The 25028-nt window shown below is 43.7% G+C and overlaps 1 protein-coding gene across 1 annotated transcript; it reads right to left on the bottom strand.

The window, feature by feature from the left end:
• Window positions 1-413: 413 nt before the first annotated feature.
• On the bottom strand, window positions 414-24695 carry T265_05042 (hypothetical protein; the record flags this gene model as incomplete). The annotated part of the gene is made up of 6 exons (XM_009169942.1): window positions 414-1071; window positions 5714-5784; window positions 15196-15267; window positions 24062-24354; window positions 24390-24533; window positions 24572-24695. The coding sequence occupies 6 exons, from the start codon at window positions 24693-24695 to the stop codon at window positions 894-896; spliced, it is 882 nt and encodes a 293-aa protein (XP_009168206.1).
• Window positions 24696-25028: the final 333 nt, after the last annotated feature.

Here is a 25028-nt window from a genome sequence, read left to right as displayed (position 1 = left end):
CCAGTAAGTCGATATTCCAAAGCACTGCTGACAGATTCATGGATAGGGTACTGAGCAAGAAGTATGGATTGGCGACTTCCAGATCCACCAGTTAGTACTGAAGATTACATTAAATACATTACACATTACATGGACTATGCTGAGAATCGTTTATAGCCAAGGTATAGCTCCTCTCCCATGACCTAGTGAAGATCACTGCAAGGAAAACTTCTACTTCATTGGTACAATGTCGTGCCCTCAACGCGGGTGTAGTTATAAACTTCCCGGGCTAGTTGCTTCTGTGTGGAGCCATATCTCTATCTGGTGGAGTCGTTATCTATCGACCGTTGTATATGGTGTGTTGATTGCTTACCAAATTTGCGAGTGATTGGTACACTGCGCCCAGAAGGGTAAAGAGAAGACAAGAACAGTTTCTTGGATTAGACTTATACTGCTACTACATTACCACTAGCTCCTTTTTATCAAACAACGAGTCTTGTACTAGTTTGGACTAGGAGCGTTGAGCTTGTGAAAAGACTAAATGCAGTGTAAAGAGAAGTACGGGCATAAAACAGGTCGAACAGCAGGCGTTTGAGTCCCGAGATAGAGGTAGCCGGGAAACAACGATAAAAGATCAGCGAAGGACTAGAAACAGTCGAAGACTAAGTCAATCATATTAAGTTGCGTGTGGGTTAGTATGAATGTTTGTACAGCTCTGAAAGATAGCGAGATATTCATGTGCTAGGGGTGTGCTTTTGTGTGTGTGCTCTGTTCTTAAGTTGATGGAAAGGGAGAAAACAATGGGCGCTAAGGGTGAGAACGGAAATCATACGGTATAGCACGCGCGTGTACATACTCATGGAGAATGTGGAGAGCTGGACGTTGCCTAATCTCGTCGCAGTGCGCTTTAAAATCTAGTTTACCATGATTTCAAATGCGAGTTGCGTGTCGAGGGCATTGTTCAAGTTGCGCAGTTTGCATTCGACCAAGATGGCCACATTTCGCCTGACGTTTTCGAATTTGACCGCAACAAGCGGACCCAAATAGCCAGGTTGTCCAATGAACGGGAAGTAAATGCTGTCAAAGTAGCCGCTGGAGAGATGGAGGAAAAATAAACATTGGAATTCAAGCGATATATGTTTGGAGGTTCAGGAAGACAATCAAAAAGGGGAATAACACGAAATCATTACACTCAGATAACAAGGTTTACCAGTATCTGCTCCCACAGACAATACCGACGCAGATAAATTATGAAATAGTTCGTGACGTTCTCTCGATTGCTTTGTTATTGCATTACGCCGTCTCAGTTGCTCACATCATAACATTCTTGCCTACGTGATATGACGTTCTTAACCGTAAAATGGGGAAGCAAAGTGGTTATTTGGACACTAATTCAAAGAGAACACCCTATTCCGCTCATTTTCTATGGTGGTGTATTTTATAATTTAAGTCATTATGCTGAAAATCCTGAAAGCAGTGTACAGCTGTCCGGTTCTTTCTGCCTCTCACCATCTCACAAATATTTAAGGGGACTGGAGACTGCAACTATCCGCATAGGAGTTTGGACACTGTGGGTCTTTGATCCGTAGTGTAGTAGACTTGTGCCTAGGAATGATTGTGTCCATCATCCTTCACACCGGTTGACTTGGTTTAGACAGGCTCCTCTGCTGCGGGCCGCTCAGAGAAAGATTAATCTAGATAGTGAGTTGTTTTTCTGTCCGGTCCGACAGTAATGGCAATTTTTGAGCTTCATGTACTCGTTGGCTGTAGAGGGTTTTATCGCACGAAATATTCCTTGCGTTACTGCATAGGGTGTTCACCGAACTGCATTCTCAACCAGCTGGGTGCACAACTTGTGAATAGCGTGCGCTGTTCTGCCAGGTTGGCGCGCGGTACACAGATTTTCCGCCTCTCTCAAAAATATCTGGAATTACCAAGCCACCCTCTGTTTAGTCGGAGTATCGGGATCCGCTGACACATCAGCAGAGCAATACCTGTAAAGATGGGCTGTAGGCTATCGGAAGAACACCAGCTAACGAGTTATTAGAGTCTGTTCATCGTATTTCAGTTACTCATCTGTATGCCATTATCAAATTCGGATAGGACGTTCTCCGTGTATAGGGGGATTGGTTCTTTGAGCGAATTCGGATACATACCAACAAAAGTGCTTTGAGAAGTAACAAAGTTCAATAGTACACGGTATGGCAAAGAGTTGACAACTAGAGAGCACACTGACTCGGAACCTAGTGAAATTTGCTTGAGAATTTACGCTATTAGGAAATGGGACACCCTAACAGAGTGTACAACGGGTAGTCAGCTATGGTACTGTTAAGCCGGCCTGCGGAAAACGGGTACCACTGAGACACTAACCTTGTGGATCTATAGTAATCCTCACGGACGTGGAACGCTTGATCCGAATGGCTTAGGCTGAGGAAATAACTCTTTTTGTGTGTAACCAGTGTCATCTTGCATAATTTCTTGAAAACCTGTTTCTCAATGGGTCGACTGAGATCGCGAATCGATGCCGCGTGCGTCATGCCAATTCTTGCATCCTTCTCCGGATCAAGAGGTCCTCTAAAACAGAATATACTGGGATACTTTTCACTTCGATCAAGTGCTGGATACCTCTACAGCACTCGTCCGTCAACTGGCGACGACCTCATTGTTGAGTTCATATAATCTTCATAGGGCAGATTTTCGTCCGGTAGCGGGGCGAACGCGTCCAATGCAAAGTTCCATAATGGATAGAAATTCGTCATCAATCTACTTGACGAGATTTCGAATTTTAAATTCGATTACAAAAAGTACAGCCGCCTTCATTTTACTGTTCAGTTGGAGGTATTGTGGATGCATTCGAGTGCACCCTTTGGGAAAGGTCCCGTCAAAGTTGTTCGCGATACCGAATCTTTTGAGCACTGGTCAGTGGTATGATGGACCAAAACTCGTGATGGGTAGTTAGATCGTATCAGCCCAGGATGACGGATTGGTTTGGCGGGGATGCAAATACAAAACCTATCGGACGGGAAATCGTTCTTCGGCTGCGGGCGTGCGGAGTCCCCTGGTCCTTGGGCAGTATATATAACCATCAGTACTTCAAAAGTACAGACGTCGTCCACGTGAACTGGTATTGATCCACTGTTCAAGTGGTGGATTTATTTGTGGGTCCCATACCGTCTCTGAGGCGTATTTTATCCTCAGAAGTTCAATTATAGCTGACAATTACTCTTTGCTGTCGAGTTCTAGCTCGAATGACCCCATGTCGGTTGACTTTATCAAAAGGGCCACTTTCGTTCACAGTGTGTCATTCTCAATGAAATCCCGGGTTTTCCGCCATATTATACACAGTACAAAGGATCTAAGAATAGTATTTCTCATATGGTAAGTAAAACTGGAGGTCTAGATTCTTCACTGTAGTTATAAACTGACAAATGATTATCATGACAATTGGAAGGTAGGAAAATGTAAGAATGCGTAAATTCCTTAGGTCTTGACGTCCTAGTATTTGCTCAGTTGTGTTTCGTGCCTTCACCGTTATCGTCAATTTGGCAATGCTGGATTTCGTGCTGGCGCTGGCCTTTGCGATTCTCACAGGAAGCACTAGAATCCAGCCACTTTGAAGATCTCAGCCTCCAGTTGGGAGTAGAAAGCGATATATGGGGCTGTACAACGGACTGCCTGGGAAAACATTTCGTCCATTTTTTAATCGCAAGTGAAGTTATATTCGAAAAAAATGTGAACTCCACATAGGAACGAACAATTCTGGTCACTCAGCAGAATAGTCGAATAATTTCGTGCACGGATTGGAATTTCACGACATGCTTACAAGACGCAGGACAAAATGTATATTCATTGGTGTGCATGGCAATGGGAGGTGCAATTTGATATGACGTGGACACAATTGGAATTTGGTTGTAATAAAAGTGGAACAAAAAACAGCACAGTGGTTGGGTCAACAGGCCATTTTTCTAAAACTACAAAAAAAGGTTCAGAGCCAATTTTTTTCTTCCTGATGGTAGACTAACCACTGTAAACCAACAAAGCACGTGGAATTCTGAGGCTGATCTCATGAGGTGGACAAAGTACGCTATTCTGGTGTTGAAAAATGGAGAACCTAATGCGCAACAGTAATAGTACCCATAAACATCCACTCTGACCACTACATTTTTGAACCTATGATATGAAAAAAGCTTTTCAACCTCCAGATAGCTCAATGGTAATGGCGCCAGCCTACGGACCGGAAGGTTCGTGTTTCGAACCCAACTAGAGCATCTCGACTGCTCTTATATACGCTTGGGCGACCTGGCAGCATCTCAGCCCTCGTGCCTCTTTCCGTCGGCATGGCAGCTAGCCACCGAGAGTAATACGGCTAAACGATCTATTTATTTATAATTAGGCTTCTTGCATTTCGCAAATCGGCCAAAAATGACGGTCGTACCTAGAGTGGTAGCGAAACTGTAAGAAAAATTACGGCTGTTTCACACAATGGATAGACAATTTAAGGTCACATCTCACTGGATTCACGTCGACTGGTTGATAAGGGCGATTAGAACCAAAAATCCATTATGTCTACCATCAGAAACCCATGAGTGATTGGTTCAAACAGCAAGCCGTTGATTTAAAAGGTGCTTGCTGTCGAAACACGTAACGTACTCAGATGTTTTTCCATCGAGTTTTTTCACACTACTGAGGACTTTTCAGTCGACGGGTTTTGAAGAATTCACATGCATGCCCGATTGTTAGCTGGCCCATTCTTAGCGAACATGACTCCGATGACGTCACTTGCCAAACTTACAAATGCATTCTAGAAATACATCGGCCATTCATCAACTACGAATACAACGTGTGCATCGGGAACATTCATAACTACCCCAACGTCCGTAATTTGGGCTACAAAATACTCGTGGAAAAATTTAATGGAAGTCCGCCCAAAGGTATTCGGTCAGGTGAGTTGCGAAGATTATCGGTTAATTGCAGGAGAGCATCACTGCGAAGTTGGTTGGGCGTGCATAACACTTTGATGATGCTTCAGGAAGTAGAGCTTTTCACGGAATGACAGTGGCACAGCGGCGTGCACTGTACACATTCCGCCGTTTGCCACCCGAAAGCTAGCAATAGCGTGCGGTCAACGCGGAATTCAACGGAGAACTCGATCAACGTATAGACGACGTAATGCACTACCCATAAGGCCTCTGAACAGTCTTCGGAAACCCATGGCCGGTTTCACCCTCTTGGGGCCAATCAGGTAGGCTCAGTCTCGAGTTTCCGTCAACCTCATGTTCTACTTGCACCCACATTAGACTGATTTCGACTAACACACTCATTTGAAAACGAAATTAGTTTTGACGGGAGACTCACCCAGAACCCAGCTGAATCCCCTGCTTATGATGCCCTCCTACAAGAAGGTGGAACCGGTCGGGGCCTGCCGAAGAGTTGTCGGCAAACCTGTGAGTGGCGTGTTACATCCAAACAATGTATTAGGATACTCGAATATCGCATCAACAGAAACATGAAGGGTTTTGGTGCAGCATATTCAACTGAAGAATAACATCGCAAACGACAGATTCAGCTGTGACCCAAGTGTGCCTCTCCGGAATACCCATGGTTTGTAGGTGAGTGTAGTTGTCAAATTATGTTTGCCGGACTTGAACACAGTACCACTCTCAAAGAAGTGAACAACTCTTAATCTTCTCGAAGTGTTTGTTGACCGGGGACCACGAAAATACAAGATACTCACTACGTTTTGCCGTTTACGGAAGCTTCCGGGAAATAACGCAATTCTCCAAGGTTCTCCACATCTGCAGGGTTCTGAAACAAAGTGGGATAAGTTAAGTCATGCACTCGATGGGCGAGTTAAATAAAACCATACCGATCTAAAGTTAATCGAAAAGCACAGTTTGGCAATGTGTTGGACTAACGATAGCTCGGGTGCACCTATTGGTAGTCGATCAGGTGGCTGTTGATCTGTCCACCTAGCTTAGTAATTGCAGATGTTTCGTCGTCATTCGAGAAGACTTCGTCAGTGGTATCAAACCTCGTAATAACCAGCCAAATTTCCATCTGTCCTATAGATTTCCGCGAGGAACCGAAATAGTATCGCGAAGCACAAGACAATCAAGGACTCTACAGCTTACCCAGAAAACTTATGGAGACCATTTTAATAGAATTAACCACCTTTTCCACTACCTAGCATACATTCATGAAGTCCAACCAATCGAAATCTAACCCCCAGTACGTTTCTGATAAATGTAGGCCTATTGTCTTCATGAAACGACAAAATGAAACTTTAACTAAGTAATAAATGGTGTGGTGACTTCGTTTTGGGCTAGTTTAACACAGTTATCACTTGAATCCAAGAAATAGAGAAACTTGGAATTTAAAGCCCTTAAAAAAGTCGGATTCTATCGTTAGATAACCAAATCGTTCAGCTTTGTTGTACGGGTTCAGCTGCACATTTGGAGGATAAATAAACTTTAACGCGAACCAAATATCATTGGATCATATTAAGGCCACCCGAACCGGATCCCGACTAACCCAAATAGCAGGAGGGTTAAGTTATAGATCAAATTTTGCGCAACCACATTTTCCGTCTAACTAAACCGTACCGTCACTAAGGCTGAGTTTGAACGACGCAAGAATAGCTCTGGCATAGCTACTTTCCAAGTGTATTATGCAAAAGCCACTTTGCACTCAGTTCTAGGTCGGACAAAAATGGCTTCAGCCGACCAATCGTCCTTCCAGTTAGGTTTTGATTTCTATCCTTGGCCTGACAGTGGCACAATAACCTAGCTACAGGCTACGTTCAGTTAAACTAGAAAAAACCAAGATTGTTGCATCTCGCTTATGCCATCTTATACTGGTCGGATAAATTGATAGGAACCGATCAACAAACCATCGGTCTGTTATCAGTACTATGATACGTGACCAGTTTCAGTAAAGATTGCCAATCTGCTTTGAAGTTAGCTAACTGTTTCAATTTGAAATTCCGTAGCATCTACTTGTAATGTAGTATTGTAGTATTTGGAATTTAAGTGCTAAAAGATGTTGCGCTTTGGACTGTTGGTTAAATGTAGAGTAATGCGCAGCAAGAAGAAAAAGGAAAACAAAGGGTGAGGGACTTTATAAGAATGCTTTTGCGTTCATAGGACTTATGCCCTCAGCCAACCTCGCTGAGATCTTAGTAATTTGGTCAATTCCGACGAGGCCAAGATAATGAAATGACCGAGAAGGCGCTAGAAATTCATACTGTCTTGTATGGCAATCGGTTGCTCATCTGAGAACTTGTCAGTACTGTCAAAGCGGCTGGTTACAGTTTACGGGAGCCTGAACATCCACAATTTGTGTGAACATTGATTTCGGTTTGTTACAGACCCATTCCCTTGCAGGACGTGGTGGCGTTCCCAATCCGCAGTGGATAAGGGCGGAATTTTATTTTGAAAATGGGCAGAATATTCTGGTTACACTGTGTGAATCCCAAGTTGATACACCCAGACCAGGAAAAAACATTTTCTGCTCGTTCAAACTTGTAGACGGATTTGTTAGGTATATTTGCTGACTTTGATGATGAGTGCTGTGTGAAATAAAAACTTGAGGATGCAGTGGTGATGATCTGGTATTTGATACACGACAGGGTTTTCACCACTGCCCATAGAAAACAAGTAACTTCAGTTTTGTTGTTAGAAATTCAGAGTGGCGTAAGCACAGAGGTGGCCAACCCTTGACTTGGTAGAGGAGTATAAAGATCACAAAACGCTTGGGTGCTGTCGGTGCTACTCACCTTTCAGGCGTGGTCCTCATTACGCCTGGTTGAAAACACTACAAGATATGGCTGCCAACCGGTATCAGTGGCAGATTGCCTGAGTGAATGCCTGGAGGTGTAGGCACGTCGGAATGACTGTGGTAAGCTAGCGCCAAATCCATTCCCAATCCACCTTTATTCTTTTCTTTACAATAAGGCTTTAAAATAAATGATGGTTGTACGGCATTGAAGCATCGGTGTTGAACACTGGTATCATGCTCTCGATGATGATGATGTTGCGTTAGACATTCAGTATCCAGTACCACCGCTGTCATGACAGGTAGGGAATGAATCGGTCATTTGACCATGGTTGTCTAAGTTTCGCATATATATCTGAACCATTGACGTACCTCTGACAAGTGGAACGCACCCTCAGAAGATGCTTGTTACTTAGAAAACAGCATGCAACGGACATCGATAAAGAGAATTTCCAAACAGGTCAGCAGGACGGGATCAGCTGGCTGAATAGTACACTGTTCCTGCAGTATGCTTCGGAAGGCTATATACAAGGTCAAAGGTTGCCTGTGAGACATACACGTAGCACATCTGATTCAGCAAACAATAATCGACAGATGTTTGATGACCATTGGTTCAAGGCACAATGCAGTAGAACACATAAAAACGATTCATGCAATATTTTTTTCGAAAGGGAAGCTATTTGTCACCATTGCTGTGGTCCATAGCCTACCATTGGTGCTGAAGTTAGGAAGGGATTGGTGTTGCCAGTGTAGAACAGACGGAGGAGAATAGCTGTTGGTTTGTTGTTCCGAGAGCGAGGTGCTTTGCATTATCGCTAAAACTGATTACACGAGTTTTGAAAAACCCTATTCAACACACCTAATCCATATTGTTGCCTTCTGAAGCGAGGAGTAACGGCTTCTAAGCAGCTCGGTAAACTAAGCTGCCAATGTGGGGCAGGTGAACATCAGCGACCACTAACCGGGACACGTAAAATCAGATGATTGCTCTTTCCCATTCTGTTTTTTCGGACTGTACCACTTGTTACTCTTTCGTTTCCTACGTTGATTGCCTTGGGTGTGGTCACGTGTGCTGTTTATGGATACCATATACGGTCGACAGAAAAACGGCCTAACGGTCACAAGTCCATTGAAATGCTAGTAACAGATGACCGTGCGAAGAAATCGATAAAGGAGAGAGAGAGATAGGGATCACAAGAGACACGTGGGAAAAGAGTTACTTCAAGCTTATGAATAATAGAAAAAGAATTGTCCTAAAAAGAAACCGGAGAGAATGACTGGATTATTTATCTCGTGGCCTTTTGCCATTGTCTCCTACGAAAAGTTGGGTTAGGGTATAAAGTTCATTACTTACTTGTAAAAACCAAATCCTATGGTTGTAACCAACTTTTTCGTAAAGACTGCTCTAAGGTTCATGGAAAAATTGTTCAGCTGTGGCACCCTTCCGGTGCCTGACTGGGATACTACCAGGTTACCCAAGCCTAGACAGGTAAAGTCAAAATGCAGAGGTCGGGTTCGAACCGCGGACCTTCCGGTCAGTAAATTCATGCCCTGAGTACTCGAGCCATCTCGTCCTCTGGATTCCATAAGGGTTGCTTGAAAGCTCCACATATCCGGAGATAATGGAGACTGAAAGATCGGGATCCGAAAAGATAGGTACGACGGATCTCAATTTCGACGTTGGTCTTGAAGTATAGCTGTTGCAGATAGACAGCTGTCATGTACAAGCGTTATCATTCAAAAATCGGTCCAAGAGAAGCGGAACTGTGGTGATCTCTAAACACATACTACATCATGAGTGATTTGCACTGTCTTATTTCGACGGGAAAAAAAATTTTAAGGTCAGATGTTTCACAGGCTGACCATTGCGTGTTACGAATACAAAGATTAAGGGTTGATTTCAAAAGCTTTTCACCCAGAATGGTAGTAGAACAATAAGATTCAAGTACAAAAAATGTCGCAGTATTTTATGGAATTATTTTTGAAATCAAAACATCGCAGTGGCTGCATTTTGCTAAAAAAAACACCGTATCAAGAAAAAATCGTTCAGCTGTAACACCTTTTGGCGTCTAGGTGCAATGCCACCAGAAGGAAGCACGAGTACTGGGATACTGCCAGGTTGCCCAAGCCTAGACAGGGGAAGTCGAGAGGTAGAAATCGGGTTCGAAACGCGGACCTTCCGTATGAAGCTTACTAGCGGATTGAAAACAAGAAAATCCTGGGCGGCATATTATCGTTGGGCGCGGAAGAGTAGCGAGTTTTTGTGTTCGTCCCCAACGATTCAAAGCCTTTCAGTAGGCAAGTTCTGGAAACCCTCCCGCCCAGCTGGCAATATCGTGATTCTTGATTTAGATGGTTCGAAGTATGGATTGTGTACGTTGTTCCAACTAGTCGTTGACTTCGACGGTCGGACCGCTCGTGAATGGGCGGTGTTTTGTCCTAATTAAATATTGATCCTCCAGGAGGACCGCATGATTACCAGGCCATAGGTTGGCTCTTTTTAGTCAAATATCTGGTCGACATTGAATGTGGTGGAAACCCTCCCGCCCAGCTGGCAATATCGTGATTCTTGATTTAGATGGTTCGAAGTATGGATTGTGTACGTTGTTCCAACTAGTCGTTGACTTCGACGGTCGGACCGCTCGTGAATGGGCGGTGTTTTGTCCTAATTAAATATTGATCCTCCAGGAGGACCGCATGATTACCAGGCCATAGGTTGGCTCTTTTTAGTCAAATATCTGGTCGACACTTGAATGTGTGGGACAAAATATGCATATCGTCACATAGCAGATGTGTATTGTTTTCCGCATAATTAAAAACTTTCCTACTACCCTGGCGTAACCTCATGCACACCAAATGAGTCATAATTAGGACAGAACACATAGTGGATTGTTTTTTCGGGACCGACCACATGTGTGCTGCAACCAGACGGTGGCCACTTCTGTTTTGTAGCCTGGTTCACTCATTTAAGTGCAATTACGGACACAGTGTGTTAGTTAACTATCACTCGACTGTTTTGTGCACAGCGACCTCGACTAACCTAAATTCAGACCAAAAACGCCACTTCTGTAAATGTCCACATGAGTCATTTTTTCCGAATGCGAAACGCACACACTCGAGTTGTGGTGTACAACAATTCGGACGTATTGTTCTGCGTCCACTCAGGTAGAAAAGGTCTGCGAAACGTCATTCACAGGTTCCCCTTGATTGCATCCATCCCCACTCACCCGAGTCAGTTATCTTTTGACCGTCGACCCGAGGTGTGTCCAACTCCTACTACATGATGAAACAGTCTGAGGAGCTTACGAAGTCCATCTGAATTAGAAGTAAAATAACTCGAGAATTCACAGTGAAACGTCCTTTATCATTCACAGTACTGAACAGCTTTAACCAGACCATCTGGCTATGCTCCATATGTTTTTGAATGGGTTGATGTGCTTGCTTGTGTGCGTGTCAGTTGGACAGCCAAATACCTGGGAAGGAAAAAACGATTGCCGCACTGTTCTTATCTGTTCCTTAAGAAAAAAGAACGGAATGATATTTTTCTTACGTGTGCTGTTGGTCTCCATCCGTTTCAACAGCACAGTATTTATAAAAATAAATCATTCTACCATAAATTCCCTCCACTTTCACCACAATTTTCCCGTGCTTTTTATCATTATTGGACGTTGTTCTCTCTTTCCTAAGAACATCATAAACGAGAGGTTCGGTTGGGTTCTAGGTGAGTCTCCTGCCAAAAGCAAATTGATATACAAATGAGTGTACTGGTAGAAACTGTCATCCCCCGTTTGTGCTTTCACAGGATGTGATATGCTGGTTTGACCCTGCAGCCAAAATATAAACAAGTCAGACAGGAAGAATCTCTTATGTTCGCACGTTCGGGTAAACTTATTGGACATGCTTGACCCTTAAACGCAAGTTATGGAGTCCAGTTTACATTCGAGGGATTCAGCACCTGGCTAGTTAAGGCACCAGGCATCCTGTGATCCATACTGCCATAAAACGAACCCGTGATTTTTCTGATACGCTATCCAGAGATTAGCTAGAAAACTGTCCACCGAAATAGTTTATGCAAAAGCCGCTTGTTTCGGTGTTCATGTGTAGGAAACAAGGGATTCTATCCATCAGAGAAGTGGCGTTTCCAAATGGAAATCTGATGTTTGTATGGTAAGATAGTTTCTGAAAAATACTAGCTCAATGGTAAAAGAGTTTAGTTTGTAGTTTCAGAAGTAAGCAAATGGAGAGATTTTGGATGAAACAATCAGTACGTGGCAAATTGTGGATGAAGACCCGAAATATGGATACTGGGATCACACCTAGCACAAGAATGACAGACAGGAATGTAGTGTTCCAAATGAACTGGATTCCGGTGGCCAGCAAAACCGAATGGTGGCAGAGAATCAATTAAGGTGGCTGCCTCTAAACAATCATATCAAACAGACTGGATGATCTAAATGTCCCATATGCGCAGCACCAGATCGTAAAAAAAACATAATTTCCGTCATTGTACAGTATTATTACTTTAGAATGTGTCTGTCAATGGTGGATGGGAACGTTCACGGTACTCCACATTCCGAGGGTAAGAGTACCATGAAATCGGTTGAGAATGGGCATGTTCAAGAAGAAATAATAGAGTCGAAATCCATTCATTAAGAAAGAAGTAGTTGGATCCTAGAAAGCCAGGTATGTTAGTCCCAGAAAACGGGAGGGGCAGCGGTCATGCAACTTTTAGGTCAGAAGCTCTACAGTGTAATTCAAAACACTCGACCACCAGTAGACTTGTGCAACAAACGAAATCAATTTTAGAAGCAAATGCTAATCTACCCGGTGTTTGACTTTACCACGCAATCAACAAAATTCATGCTAGTCCCACTCGTAGGGGGTAACCGATTTGACTAGTTGGACTGAAGCATTACGTTCAGGTTTAAGCTTTCCGTTAGGTCTCAGTGAATGAGCTGACAGCTATCATCATCGTCATTGATATGGATCACTCAGTGGGCGGTATGTACATGATTACGCTCGGGACCCGCTCAACAGGTTTGCCACCCAGATATTCAGCCATAGGTGTGACTACGTACACGGAACTATGACATTCTCCCTATTTGTCACAGAGACCTTCAAATCAGGAGGTGGTCATTTTAAAGTAAAACGAACAGCAAATGATAACCAGTTAGCTACGGAAACTGGACGCAAGAACCGGCTATATATCCTCGATGTTGATAGCCTAAGAAAGCATGGCGGAAGTGCTCAGCGCGGGACACATACGAAGCTGACGCAAACAGATAGTTCGATCACTTTGACAGTTTTGTGCCACTAGAATGGGAACCAAACCCAGTACCAAGTAGGATAATATGATTCACCGAATGCTTGTTCGTGACGCTTCGCAGAGTAGTGCTGAGAGTAGTACTGAATGCCGGATGGTCAAAAAGTATTATTCAGTGTACGTACAAGGAAATCAGTTTACGCTTCGGTTTCAGTTCCATCCTGCCATCAGGTTTCAGCCGAAAGTCAAATAACCATAATCCAGCTCTCGAATGTACTCATCACGCTGTCGTGTCAAAGGTCGTGGTCAGACCGCACAAATAAGTGTTTGTCAAGAAAAATATGTGAACATACCCCCCCCCCCAAAGTGGTCATCACGCTGTCGCGAACCATCTGGTCAAAAACGATCACCCTGCAAAAGGAAGATGCCAGTCTTGTCATCCATTGGATACCTTTGGATTAATCAGGAACAGAATGCTATCAATTCTAGAGGCAACTGAAATCCGAACGTATAATCGCAGGTCTCTCTTCAGAAGACCTAGGACCTTCGAGCTTCTGGTCAGACCCCCAGTGCCCTAATAAATGATGATGATAAGCACTTTGTCTGCCTTGTTCTGGGAAATCTGCAGGCAAATTTGAACGCACACAACTACGATGTATTTTTGAACGAATTCGTAATAGTTGACCTCATAAGAAACATGGAAATCTAACTTTGTCTACCACTTGTTAGTTCTAATAGGATATTCATGGGGCTAACACTGTTGTAATCACAAAAGGACCAATTTCACACGCTCTGAAGAACTGACAGCTTAGAACAAAAATTCATTCAACGAGAGTTTCAGAAAACCAGATTACAACGAAAGTTTTTGACTGAACTGTTCACCTAAAATATTATTCATTGATGTAAACAGTTTGCCGGAGCAGTTTTTCAAAGCGTGTTTCTGGTTTATCCAACCAATGAAGGTGACAGAATTCACAACTACCGGGACTGGTATATATTGACACACTCCGGCTCAGATGAGGTCCATCTGTCACAAAAATTTTCAAATTATCGAGGATTCATGTGCGACATATTATGAAATGAAGTTGAGACGTGAAAGTTTAACTCAACGCTAGATCAAAAATTCAAAGCCCACAACTGTAAAACTGAGTGCTGTGGAATCTTCGCACGTTTCTGGCTAGAGCCCACGTGGTCCCGCTTGCAGGCGGTTGGGCATAGCACGCAACCGATCCTAGTGGTGCTCATGTTGCAATTCCTTTTCCAAACTGCTTAGCTAAAGTTCTTCTGTCGTTGTGCACTGGGCTCATGTCGGATGAGGTTCACAAAGGCCGATCGGTAGATTCCGCTGATGGTGTAATTCCATCGACGTCATGCTCAGATGTGTTTATTTTAAAGGTGTCCAAAGATTTAGGCACCTTACTCTGGGTAGTTTTCTTTAAGAACATAGGACTCCTTTACACGAATTCCCTAGTTTTCCCTTTTCATTCCACTCACTACGACTTTCTCCTCTCATGGCTGTATGGCATTTAAATACCCATGTGTGTTACTGTCAATAATAATGATGATCATGACAAATCTGGAAATCGGTAGACTCATGTACATTGCCTTTTAGGAAATTTTTCTACTGGAGTAACCACAATTTTGTCACCAACAAATTTCATCGGTAGGTCCATAGTTGGATTAATAAAACCTAAAGAGGAACAAAGTAAATAAAAGTGAGATACTGATTTTGTACTATCTGTAAATCGGATCTAAATGGGCTAATTCACTTAGTGTTGGTTTACCTTCTGGTATCAGGTTACCTTTCAACAAGGTTTTCGGTTGATACCTCGTGAAATTTAGGTACAGGGTTAAAGTGATTAGCATGCGGAGCAAAAAGCTTTTGTGTTTTATTCCTGAAAAGCAATGGCATCGGATCATTTGGGTTCTTGCTGAATTCAACTGGCTGGTTACAATGATGGCGAATAAAGTTTATCACGCACGTCTCCCTATAAAGAGGAGCTGGGGTAAAAAAAGCCAATGGAATCGGGATGGAATACTACAACCATATCGCCACCACTGACAAATATGAATAGCCTCACAAACCGATGAATCAACTTCAATAATCAGTTCAATTTGGTAGAAAAGTTAGAGAAGTGGTAGAGGCGGGAAAAGAGACTCAAATACTCAAGAATGCTCACTTGGCCTGTGCAGTTAATCAACGCGTTTGGTGCCACATCGGCGTTTTCTATACTCGGTAGCCAGCCATATATCTGAAAAAAAGCGAAAAATAGTGGATGAGTTTTTTGGCAGATTTGAGAGCAGGACACCTGCGCAACTAATACGTCCTCCACATACCACCTCTCACAAATTCTTCAGTTCCTAGTATCGCGGTAATTGTCCCAATCAGTCCACACCCATTGTCCTTACTTTACTGAGGCTAGTAAGGGAAACGTAGATATGAACTGATATCACTACTATGCGCAAAAGGTTGGCAAGTACATTCCAGTAACACATTTCATTTTTGAAATACTCAAAAATGACATTGAGTACTAGTGCATCGGTAAAATTGCACTCTCTGGCAACTCCTAGGGACCAACAACCCAACATACAACACATCTGTGAAGTCCTATGAAACGAAAGAATGAAGCCTGAAAGTAAACCACAGGATGGTTTCTAGATCTTTGCATTGGAGCTACCAACATCTATCTCTGCGTTACGAACGTTTCACGAGTCATCGGGATCATCGCCAGTCTAAGTGGTGATGACCACTGACGAACAGAACACAAACAGCAAACACTCCATCCAAAGTGGCTTCGCAGTCAACATCACACTGCTTGGTCAATACGTAGGATTCAAGTACACAAGCTGTAGATCGCAATGAAATGGTCTGTAGGCCTGCGAGTACCGAGTGGTTTAGGGGGAGGACAGTTGACGCCAGCAAGTCTGCCTCTCAATTCCGTCACAAAGGGGGACCTGTTAGGGTTTTAGATAATACTAGCAGTGAGTTCGTTCACAATGTTTGAAAACATAATTCACACGTGGCCAAAATAGTAGACCAACTGTAAGGACACTTAACTATTCACAACAATCCAACTTTGAAGTATTCCAAATGTTTAACAAAGACCACACCACGTGAGGCGATGTTAAACGATATAGTTGGTATTATGGGCGGCGAAACATATGACCATCATCAGCTGTAAAAACAGAATACTTGCCGTACAATGGTCATAGCTGCTATCGTTCAGCTAGCCGACGATTTGGGGAGGTGGTGTAGATAGCTGCGCGTTGGAGGCGGTAGCTGTTAGGATTGGTGCGTAAATACAAGGGTGTCTATGGACCCTTCATTGGGGGTATCGAAATAGGAGATATGCGTTGAAGGCAACAGCTTGGATGCATGAGCGCCACTGGGGAAGTGAGTGGGTCCTGTTTGACAATGTCTCTAAACATGGGTTTGTGCCGTCTCATGGTCCACATACGGGGAGAAGGCAATGACCAGTGCATCTGAGTCTGATGGTAATGGCCCTAAAACTTCGCTGCCAAGTCATTGTTTGATCTACCCTGGCACGTTTCCACTTCTCGAGGTATTTTCCAAAAGGGCTTCTCGAGGAAGTTGGTTGGCTGGCATATGGGACACATGACCAAGCCAATGCAACCCATGTATTGTGATCAGTTCATCTATCGCGAACGAATTAATTCTCCTGGTATGACTGCTTTAGTGTTCCTGCTAGACTCGGGCAAAAAGTACATGCTCACTTGTTGTCGCAATGTTTGTCTTCTAAACCACAGATTTATCCAGTTTTACTCAGGAGGATCTTGATATGTGTGAGTTAGTCAAAGTGTTGTACAATAGGTGGAGAATCCACCTTTGAAGGTTTTTCTCCCTAATAAACATGCGAAGTTTTCTGTACTTGCAACTACCTAATACGCGTTTGCTCATGTTACAAGAGTATATATATCGGAATAAATAACCGAAGGTCCTGTAGCGAAAAAAGTAATCACTACTCTTGATCTTTTGTGTTAGTATTGAGGACATGCATGGTCTTGATAGCCGAAAAAAAAGCGGACGTTGTCAGAAAGCTCTAATTTTCAGAGAACTTGTCATTCAGTTGATCAGTAGAAGGCAGTGTCTGAATGTCATGTGGGCATTATTGCATCCTAGCTCTGAACAGACCGTTCACTACAGCACTGTTTAATAGTGGTCGCAGTTTATCAGTTTCTTTGACTTATATGAAACCAAGAAAGCTTTCAAAGATTGCCAACTTCATACGTTAATAATTTTTGTAAATGATTGTTGAAACAGTAAGACTAGTAGGCGCATAATATCCTCTCCTATTTGGAAGAGGCTTTAGTCTGTGCCCCAAACCTCTTTTCGTTGCAACTTCTCTGCAAAGTCCTTTTAGAGTATGTATTTGTACTGGATAGCATTTGTGCAGATCCATTCAGAAACAGATATTCGGACGCTCAGCAATTAAGATGGGCGTTGGTAAATCAATTAACAAAGCCACGTAACAAACGTAGAACATTTCTGCAGTGTTTCTTGTTTCTGTCTTCTCTCTCCGTATATTGTACCAACGTCGGTTGTCCGTAATATGGACTGCCATAAGCTTCAGCGGCTGACCGTTGCTTCAAACATGTCCCTGATACTTCTCTTCTTCAATAATAGGCATACAAACGGAGTACATGCCCGGTTATCAGTGAGTTTACGCGCCCAACATACAAATGGACTCATTAACATAGTCAACTGAAGCTTCTCTTAGGCTGTTTCACAAAATGTAGGCTAGTGGTGAACTGTGCTTGTTGCCACACGGGTAATACTGGGCGCTTTGCTTGCGGTAAAGTGTAACCAAATAAAATGAAGCATTGGACATTTTATAAGGCCGTAGACTTGCCCAAGTCGTGCGGCTATATTTATCCTAACTGGTCCAGGAGAAACGCCCGTAGTTAAGTGAACGAATTAGTGACAAGAATATGGGGGTTCCAATTCATGAGTAGAACACTTGAAATGGTAGTTTTGGTTGACTGCCTACTGATAACCAGGTGGACTTTTGGAAGGCAACACAAGCCCAAACCAAGACACTTCGACAGCATAAGAAGCAAACAGATTCATTCACCCGTTACCAGGCTTCTGGGTTAAAAACTACCACCCGTCGTTTGAAAACGTAGGTGAAATCTCCCGGCAGTTATTTTACTGTCCTTTTGTTATTGCGCAGAAAAAACCAAAGGGATCCGAAATGCAAATGATGGTTATTTGCGGGAGGGGGTATTTTCTGAGGCATCACAATTATTGCTCTTGCAACTGTTAGTGTAATTTACTGTTTATTGCTCTACAACACTACTGATTAAATGATTCAAGAACAGCAGGCAGAAGTTTATTCAAAGTCGTTTGATGTCATTAGAAAGGCACTCAAGACATATCCCTAGATTTCAAGGGTGTCCTTAATTTTTTTGACCGGCCTGTTAGCCTAGACATGCCAAAGCATGCCGTAAAAATGTGCAAATATCATAGGCTTTCTGTACTTACAAGCTTGTGGGTACACGTAGTGATGTCCAACAAAGCTCTATATTCAACTCGTTTCCCTCTTATTCTGTTCTCACATAGAACGGTCATCATCATCATCATTGTCAGCTGTAAGAACCACATAATTATTGTGCAGTGGTTGCAGCTGATACAGTTTCGTTTCTCGGTGAGTTGGGGAGGTAAAGGAGGTAGCTGCGCATTGGAGGCGGGAGCTGAAAAATTGGTGCGTAAATACAACACTGTCAGTGGGCCGTTAACTGGGAGATCTGGAAGAGAGCTGGGCATTGAAGACGATAGCTTGGGTGCACGAGCGCCATTGAGGGCGCGACTGGGCCATGTCTGACAATGTCTCTAGCCGTTGATGTGGCCCGTCTCGCGGTCCCCATCCAGGGAGACGGCAGCGACCAGCGCAGTTAAGTTTGCTGGCAATAATTTTTTATACTCCACTGCCAGATCATTCTTTGACCACATCTGGGTCGTTTTCACCATTCATGTGGTTATGCGAAAAGAACCGTTCAAGGAAGTCGGTCAACTGGCATAAGCAGCACGTAGCCAAGCCAGCGCAACCTATGCAGTGTGATCCGTTCATCTATCGAGGGTGAGTGATTTCTTCCGGATACCACTGACACAATTCCACATTGCTGATCCGGTGTTCCCACCAGAGTCGGGCAATGCTCCGAAGACATCGATGGTCAAACACTGAAAGTCTTTTGACGTCCTCGGCGCGCAGCGGCCAGGGTTCTGATCCATATAGTAATATGGAGCGCACCGCAGCATTGTAAACCCGACCATTGACAGAGAATCTGATATCACGCCTACGCCACAGGTGACGTAGGTTCACAAAAGCTGCTCTGGCCTTCCCAATCCGGATAGAATTACCATCTTTCGCCAGACCACCGGGAATAATGCAGCTGCTCATTGTGTACATTATCATGCTGCAGAAACCCTGCGGGCTACAACTCAGTTTCACAAACTATACCAGGAAGGCCAGCGGTGAGAAGCTACACGCAGAACAGCTAGTCACCACACTGCGAGAGACCATATTACAAGGCGGTCTGGAGGTAGAATCGTACTGTCCTTCGCGATAGGGGTGTGAATGTGGTAAGGCGTTTCGGTCATCTCCATATTTATAGGAGCGGCGATTCTGCTTTCCCCAAGGAAGGATATGCTAGAAAATGTCAGACTGCTGGCTCATTTATCAATACGGTCGAAATAGTTTTACAACCGAAGTGTGGTGCTGCTCGGAACGCACCTGCCGTGCGCGGCCGCACTAGGAGTGAGACAGAAATGCCTTATTTCGTGCTTCGTACCAGGTCAGTTCGCTGCAGCCAAGTGGGTCAGGCTGTTTAATCATTGGACCTGAAAAAAAAACAGGCAAGCCGCAAAGGCAGCTGGATCGCGGTTCGAAATTTCGAATCAAAGGTTGGTGAAACGGCAGAGTACCCTAAGAAAACCGTGTATCCTCCCGCTCGATTGTGTGTCAGGCTTTCGATTCACATGCCTGAGGTGGAATATCTCAACCACACCCCATTCTGAAGCATTGGAAACCAGAAAGTATCATTCGCACTTACAGCTCTTTGCTCACAGGCCTTTCCCCACTCCTTCCCCACCCATCGAATAATGAAATGCAGTCAACCCGTCTGCCAGTCACCTAGATAATGTTCCGCGTCCAAACCATTGGCAAAAAATGCAAACCAAAATGATTACTCACTACCTTCAAAAGATCTGGTCCATGTTGCATCTTTAATGCCCGTACTCTGCAAAAATAAGCAACAGGTATCTCTTACTTAGACATTGCTTTCCCCCTTCGTCGATGTATGTTTTCTCCCTGAAACAAACATACAAGACCCATCTCGGTCGTGCATTCTAAGTTGCATGGGATGAGATTAAATGTTCCACATTTCGGACATATGGTGCTCCTGACGCAATGGGTCGTTATCGACGGTTTGGGATTTGCGCTTAAATGAAGTGATGGTAGATTTGGAGTCGGCGTTCAAATCAAAGCTACTTAAATGCTTAGTCATGCGGATGATGAAGACTGGTTGGAGGGTGACTGGGCGCGAGTTAAAGAAACTATGCTCTCATTTTTCCGAACCGACTGTCCAAGCCATCGGACTCGACTGAATGAAGAATGGATATCGTCAAGATCAGCAGATATTATCGCTGCCAAAAGGACCATACCAGCAATTAGCGACTGTTATGGCGCACGCAAAGCCCTCAAACACCGGATAACACCAAATGACAAAACGCTGCTGGAGTTCGAAGGCTAAGGAGATGTAGAAGGTTTCTGCTGCAGACAACAGCTCCGCTACGCTTCATTTGGCACGATCAGCCGGCCACAAAGAAGCAGATGTCAGTGAGACGATATGCGTACCCAAAGTAGTGGCAATTCACTCGCAATATTGTCGTCTGAGGCGATGGAATGAACAATCCAAGGAGCAGTTCAGATAGTCTTTTTCAACAACCGCTGGAGGTAACCTACGGATATGAATTAAACATTGACGCCAGACCACCGCCAACAACAGAAATACAGCGTGAGATATCCTCATTCAACTCAACAGGGCACACGGTCCGAATGATCTGCACCCCGTGAAAGCCTGATGAACAGTCTGACGATCACACTGCAGAAGAATTGGAACAAAAATAGAATACCAGTGGAATAGAGCGGGCTTCAAGTAGGACATAAGAAAGTTATGCGTAGAACATCATTGCACCAGACTGGTAGCCTTGGTACCAAGTTGCTTCCTGGCATTATTGTGTAGGCTAATTGATTGCCGGGAGAGACAAGTTCACGAGAACCAAGCTGAATTTCGCCCTGGTTGAGAAGAGATCTCTACTTGAAGTAAGTTCTTGAAGAGCGCCAAATTCTCACATTGCTTCATGGATCATAAACATTGTCTCTACGCGCAGAGGACATAGAAATATGTCAGTTTTTGATCATCAATATCTGCAAGATATTAGTTGGGTCTGGTGAAAATGTCGGATTAGTAATGCTGAGGTACGCCAGATAGTTTCAGGAAGAAGAAAGTCTAGCAAATAGATGAATTAGTCATGCTCCATAGGTTAGTTAGGAGATGTAATGCGCATGCTTCTGCGTCTGACTCTTTTTGCCAAACCTTGTGATGAATGTAAGCGACCAAGAGGTGGACAGTGTACGACCGGGCAGCAAAATATGCTAACATTAACCATTGGTAAGTTGTGTCGTTGGATCCCCATTCAGGAAGGCGGCAGTTATCGACCCAAATGAGGCTATTGGTTAATGACGTTGGTAGATGTAACCCAACCGTGCAGTCAGTGATGCTGATGTATCAAAGATATCGCCTTCAATGTGTAGCCACCCAGTTTTCGAACTAAGTGAGCACGCTATCGTCTCTGAAGCTTGGTCGTATCTTCCATGCTCTACCAAGTTTCGGTGAACAAAAATACAGCATCTAAAACCAATGCACTACTGGTACACGGTTTTTAGCATAGAAACTGAACTGAACCGAACCTCTTAGTGCACCAACGCTGGAAAATCAGTTGTGAGCCGATGGGGCTTAAAACCTTTGGTAGAAAGTTAACGACAAGGTTCATGATGACTCGTTAAATGCAGCCAACATTGGCTTTGCTTCGAGAAAAGGAGAGCGTAGGCATTGTGGAGGAGCTAACTGGTTCTCAACTTTCTGGTGTGCGTTCTACGCCCACAACATGCCTTGACCTAGCACAAGGAGCCTCGGCGGGTCTTTTGCAGGAAGTTTTAAAAGTCATAGTGTTGATCCAGTAAGATCTCTATAAAGTCCATAAGCCAAGGATCCAAGATGCATGGAGATTATCCAATGATTTCAAGTCTAAAGTCGTGTGCAATCAGCTGTAGTACATATTGTGATTTAGAGAAGTGGCATTGCTGTGCGGAGATTCCGAAAAGCTCCCGAGTCTTGAATAATGAGCCTCATAAAATTAGCTAGAGAGGACAAACATCAATAGAGTAGCAACGTCATACTCTGGAAGTAAGCAATTGGCGGGCAGCCAATTTGGAATGCATAAACCACGCAGACTGGTCAGTCAGGTGGGTCAGTCACATGTAGCACCACTTTGTCGTCCAAAAAAGACCGATTTTCGAGCCATTTACAAGATGGTGCAGGGCAGTCAGATTATACTGCAACAACGGAATCTGTGACAAAAATTAAACAATCATCCGGAGGTGTTTAACGCTGTTCATCTTACAGAATGAGGTTTATGTGTCCGGTTCGCCAGCCAACGTCTTTGGCGTTCTCATAGCCTGCCTACATCCAGTAAGGTTATGTAAATGCTTTGCGCTAAAAGCACTAGTGTTTATGACGGATTACTATCGAACTATTCTGTATTATATGCAACTCAGTGCTTTATCCTAATATGAAAACAAGCTTTTATGATAGATGGACCGGGGCGTTTTCCACTGGAGCTGCTGTCCGTAACGACAATAATCCCTGAAAAATATTGGTCCTAGATGCAATCAGTACAGGCTTGCTGATAAAGACAGTAGAGCTCCTAGTAGTATCTGTTTTTGTCGTTTGAAAAAGACCTCCAGAACATGAAGGGGGACAGTTTGTTTAGGAATCCGCAGTGAGTGGACAGATTAAACGCTCGCTGGAGTTTGCAGATAAGCCAGCAGCGTTGATTGTCGGTTAATTCGGTTTATTCTGTCTCAAAAAGAAGTTCAGTGATGTAAGATCTTTGTTTCAAGGGTCTATGCGACCCTACATCTGTGAGCAATAATAATTTTCCCTTCAACGAACAGCCGAATAAAACTAGTAGTCAGAAGAGGTGTTTCGAAAAAAAACCGGGATGGATATGCTTATTAAATTAGATTAACGGACACGCTAAGACGACTGTTACGAACCATTATTTTTGCCGTCGGGTGCCAGGATACACTGAGCATATTTATCTGCCGTCAAAGAGCAGGCGATTCATTGTTTCTTATAGCTGCTGGGCCATAGTGCTATACGGCCAGACAAAAGTATACAATGCCTGTGTTAAAATGCGTCACCTTTCAATGGCTATCGGAAGCTACCCTGTTCCAGTTGCTACCGTAGAAATTGAGGTACGGAAGCGACGTATGTAGTAGAGAAATAAAGACCGATTCATACCTTTTGGTGTAGAACTGGTCGCAGTCTGAAAGTTTAGAACAACACTCAAAATGTGAGTGGAAGTCTAGAAATGCACTCAGTGCAAGAGACGTCGCTCCAATAGAGTCGTATCAAGCAACATGGACGCGCGGAAAAAAGATCAAGGTTTGCTTAAAGACATTGCTGAGACAGCGGAGCACGTTATTTTGCCATTTGATTCGTTGCGTGTTCTAATATTTCCAAAAATTTCGCGGTCACATTAACAATTTGGTATTCTGAGCGACACAGAATGCAATCAATGTATCCGTGTAGTGTAGCATCCATGTAGTGTATTGAGGGTCTAAGCACCAGTAAAGTCGATTGGGGTATATCTGTTCGCTGAAACTTAACAAGAACCTTATCACCAGTAGAAACATTTCAGCTGACAAATTTTGATGGTTGAAAGCTAAGCACGGGGCTCACCTTGTTAAGTTTCAGAATAACACAGGGTTTGCCTTCGGGATATCCATACTTTTCTTCGGCATTACAAACTCCAAGTTGCTCTAAAGGAAACTTGCAGACCTTTTCTGGCTCGTCGGGGCTTTTTACCCCATCCGTACAGTTGGCAAATTGATTTTCAGGTTTGGCGTTTACTACACGGTACGTTTCCAGGAAAGCGTCAATATTTTCAGTATAAACTAGGAAGCTTTGCGGGTCCGTCCTTGCGAATTTGATGAGTGACTTCTGCACATCGACCATTGGACGAAATCCAACGCCTAGATGTTGAAACTCACGATAGCAAAAGACATACCAGGTTGCAACTGCAAAATACTATGCATCCCAGACCGAGCTGGTTCATCATCGGGTACTTGCGTATGCAGAAATACCATCATCATTCCCATGAAGAATCCAGCCAAGCAAAGGTAATAGACAACATAAAACAAAATGCACAGCGCTGTATACAACTAATCTTTAATAAACTCAGTCGCGTACCCCAACTACAGGCAGTTCTGCCAAGAATCGCCTTATTCTTTGGGTCATAAAGCCAAAGTGGTATACGGCGCCGGGATACATACGACAGGGTCGACAGATTGTCCGAGAACTCTTGCATGGACATCCTAGTCGCGAAACTTGAAAGTGCGTCACATGCGGGCCTTGAAATGGCGATTCATGAACTTTTTGAGTGCTACATTAAAACAATATTTCCGGAGAGGTCATTGGATGTGTATATCGGTTAGCTTGGTGCGCCGCCGTTGATTTAGTTGTGGTGACTCCCTCCTGCTTCATTTTGGAGTACCGCTCCGCATTTATGAGCCCACGGTAATAAAATCGATGATGCCTATTATCCGCACAATGCTTTCAGCTGCAAAACCTGTACAAGCGGAGTAAAAATTTTTGCGGTTGAATGTTGCATTTTGTTGTATATGTGCTTAAATGAAAAAATATCCTC

This window comes from Opisthorchis viverrini (assembly GCF_000715545.1).
Source record: "Opisthorchis viverrini unplaced genomic scaffold opera_v5_91, whole genome shotgun sequence".
NCBI classification, from domain to species: Eukaryota; Metazoa; Platyhelminthes; class Trematoda; order Opisthorchiida; family Opisthorchiidae; genus Opisthorchis; species Opisthorchis viverrini.
This window is presented reverse-complemented; position numbering and strand designations above follow the sequence as displayed.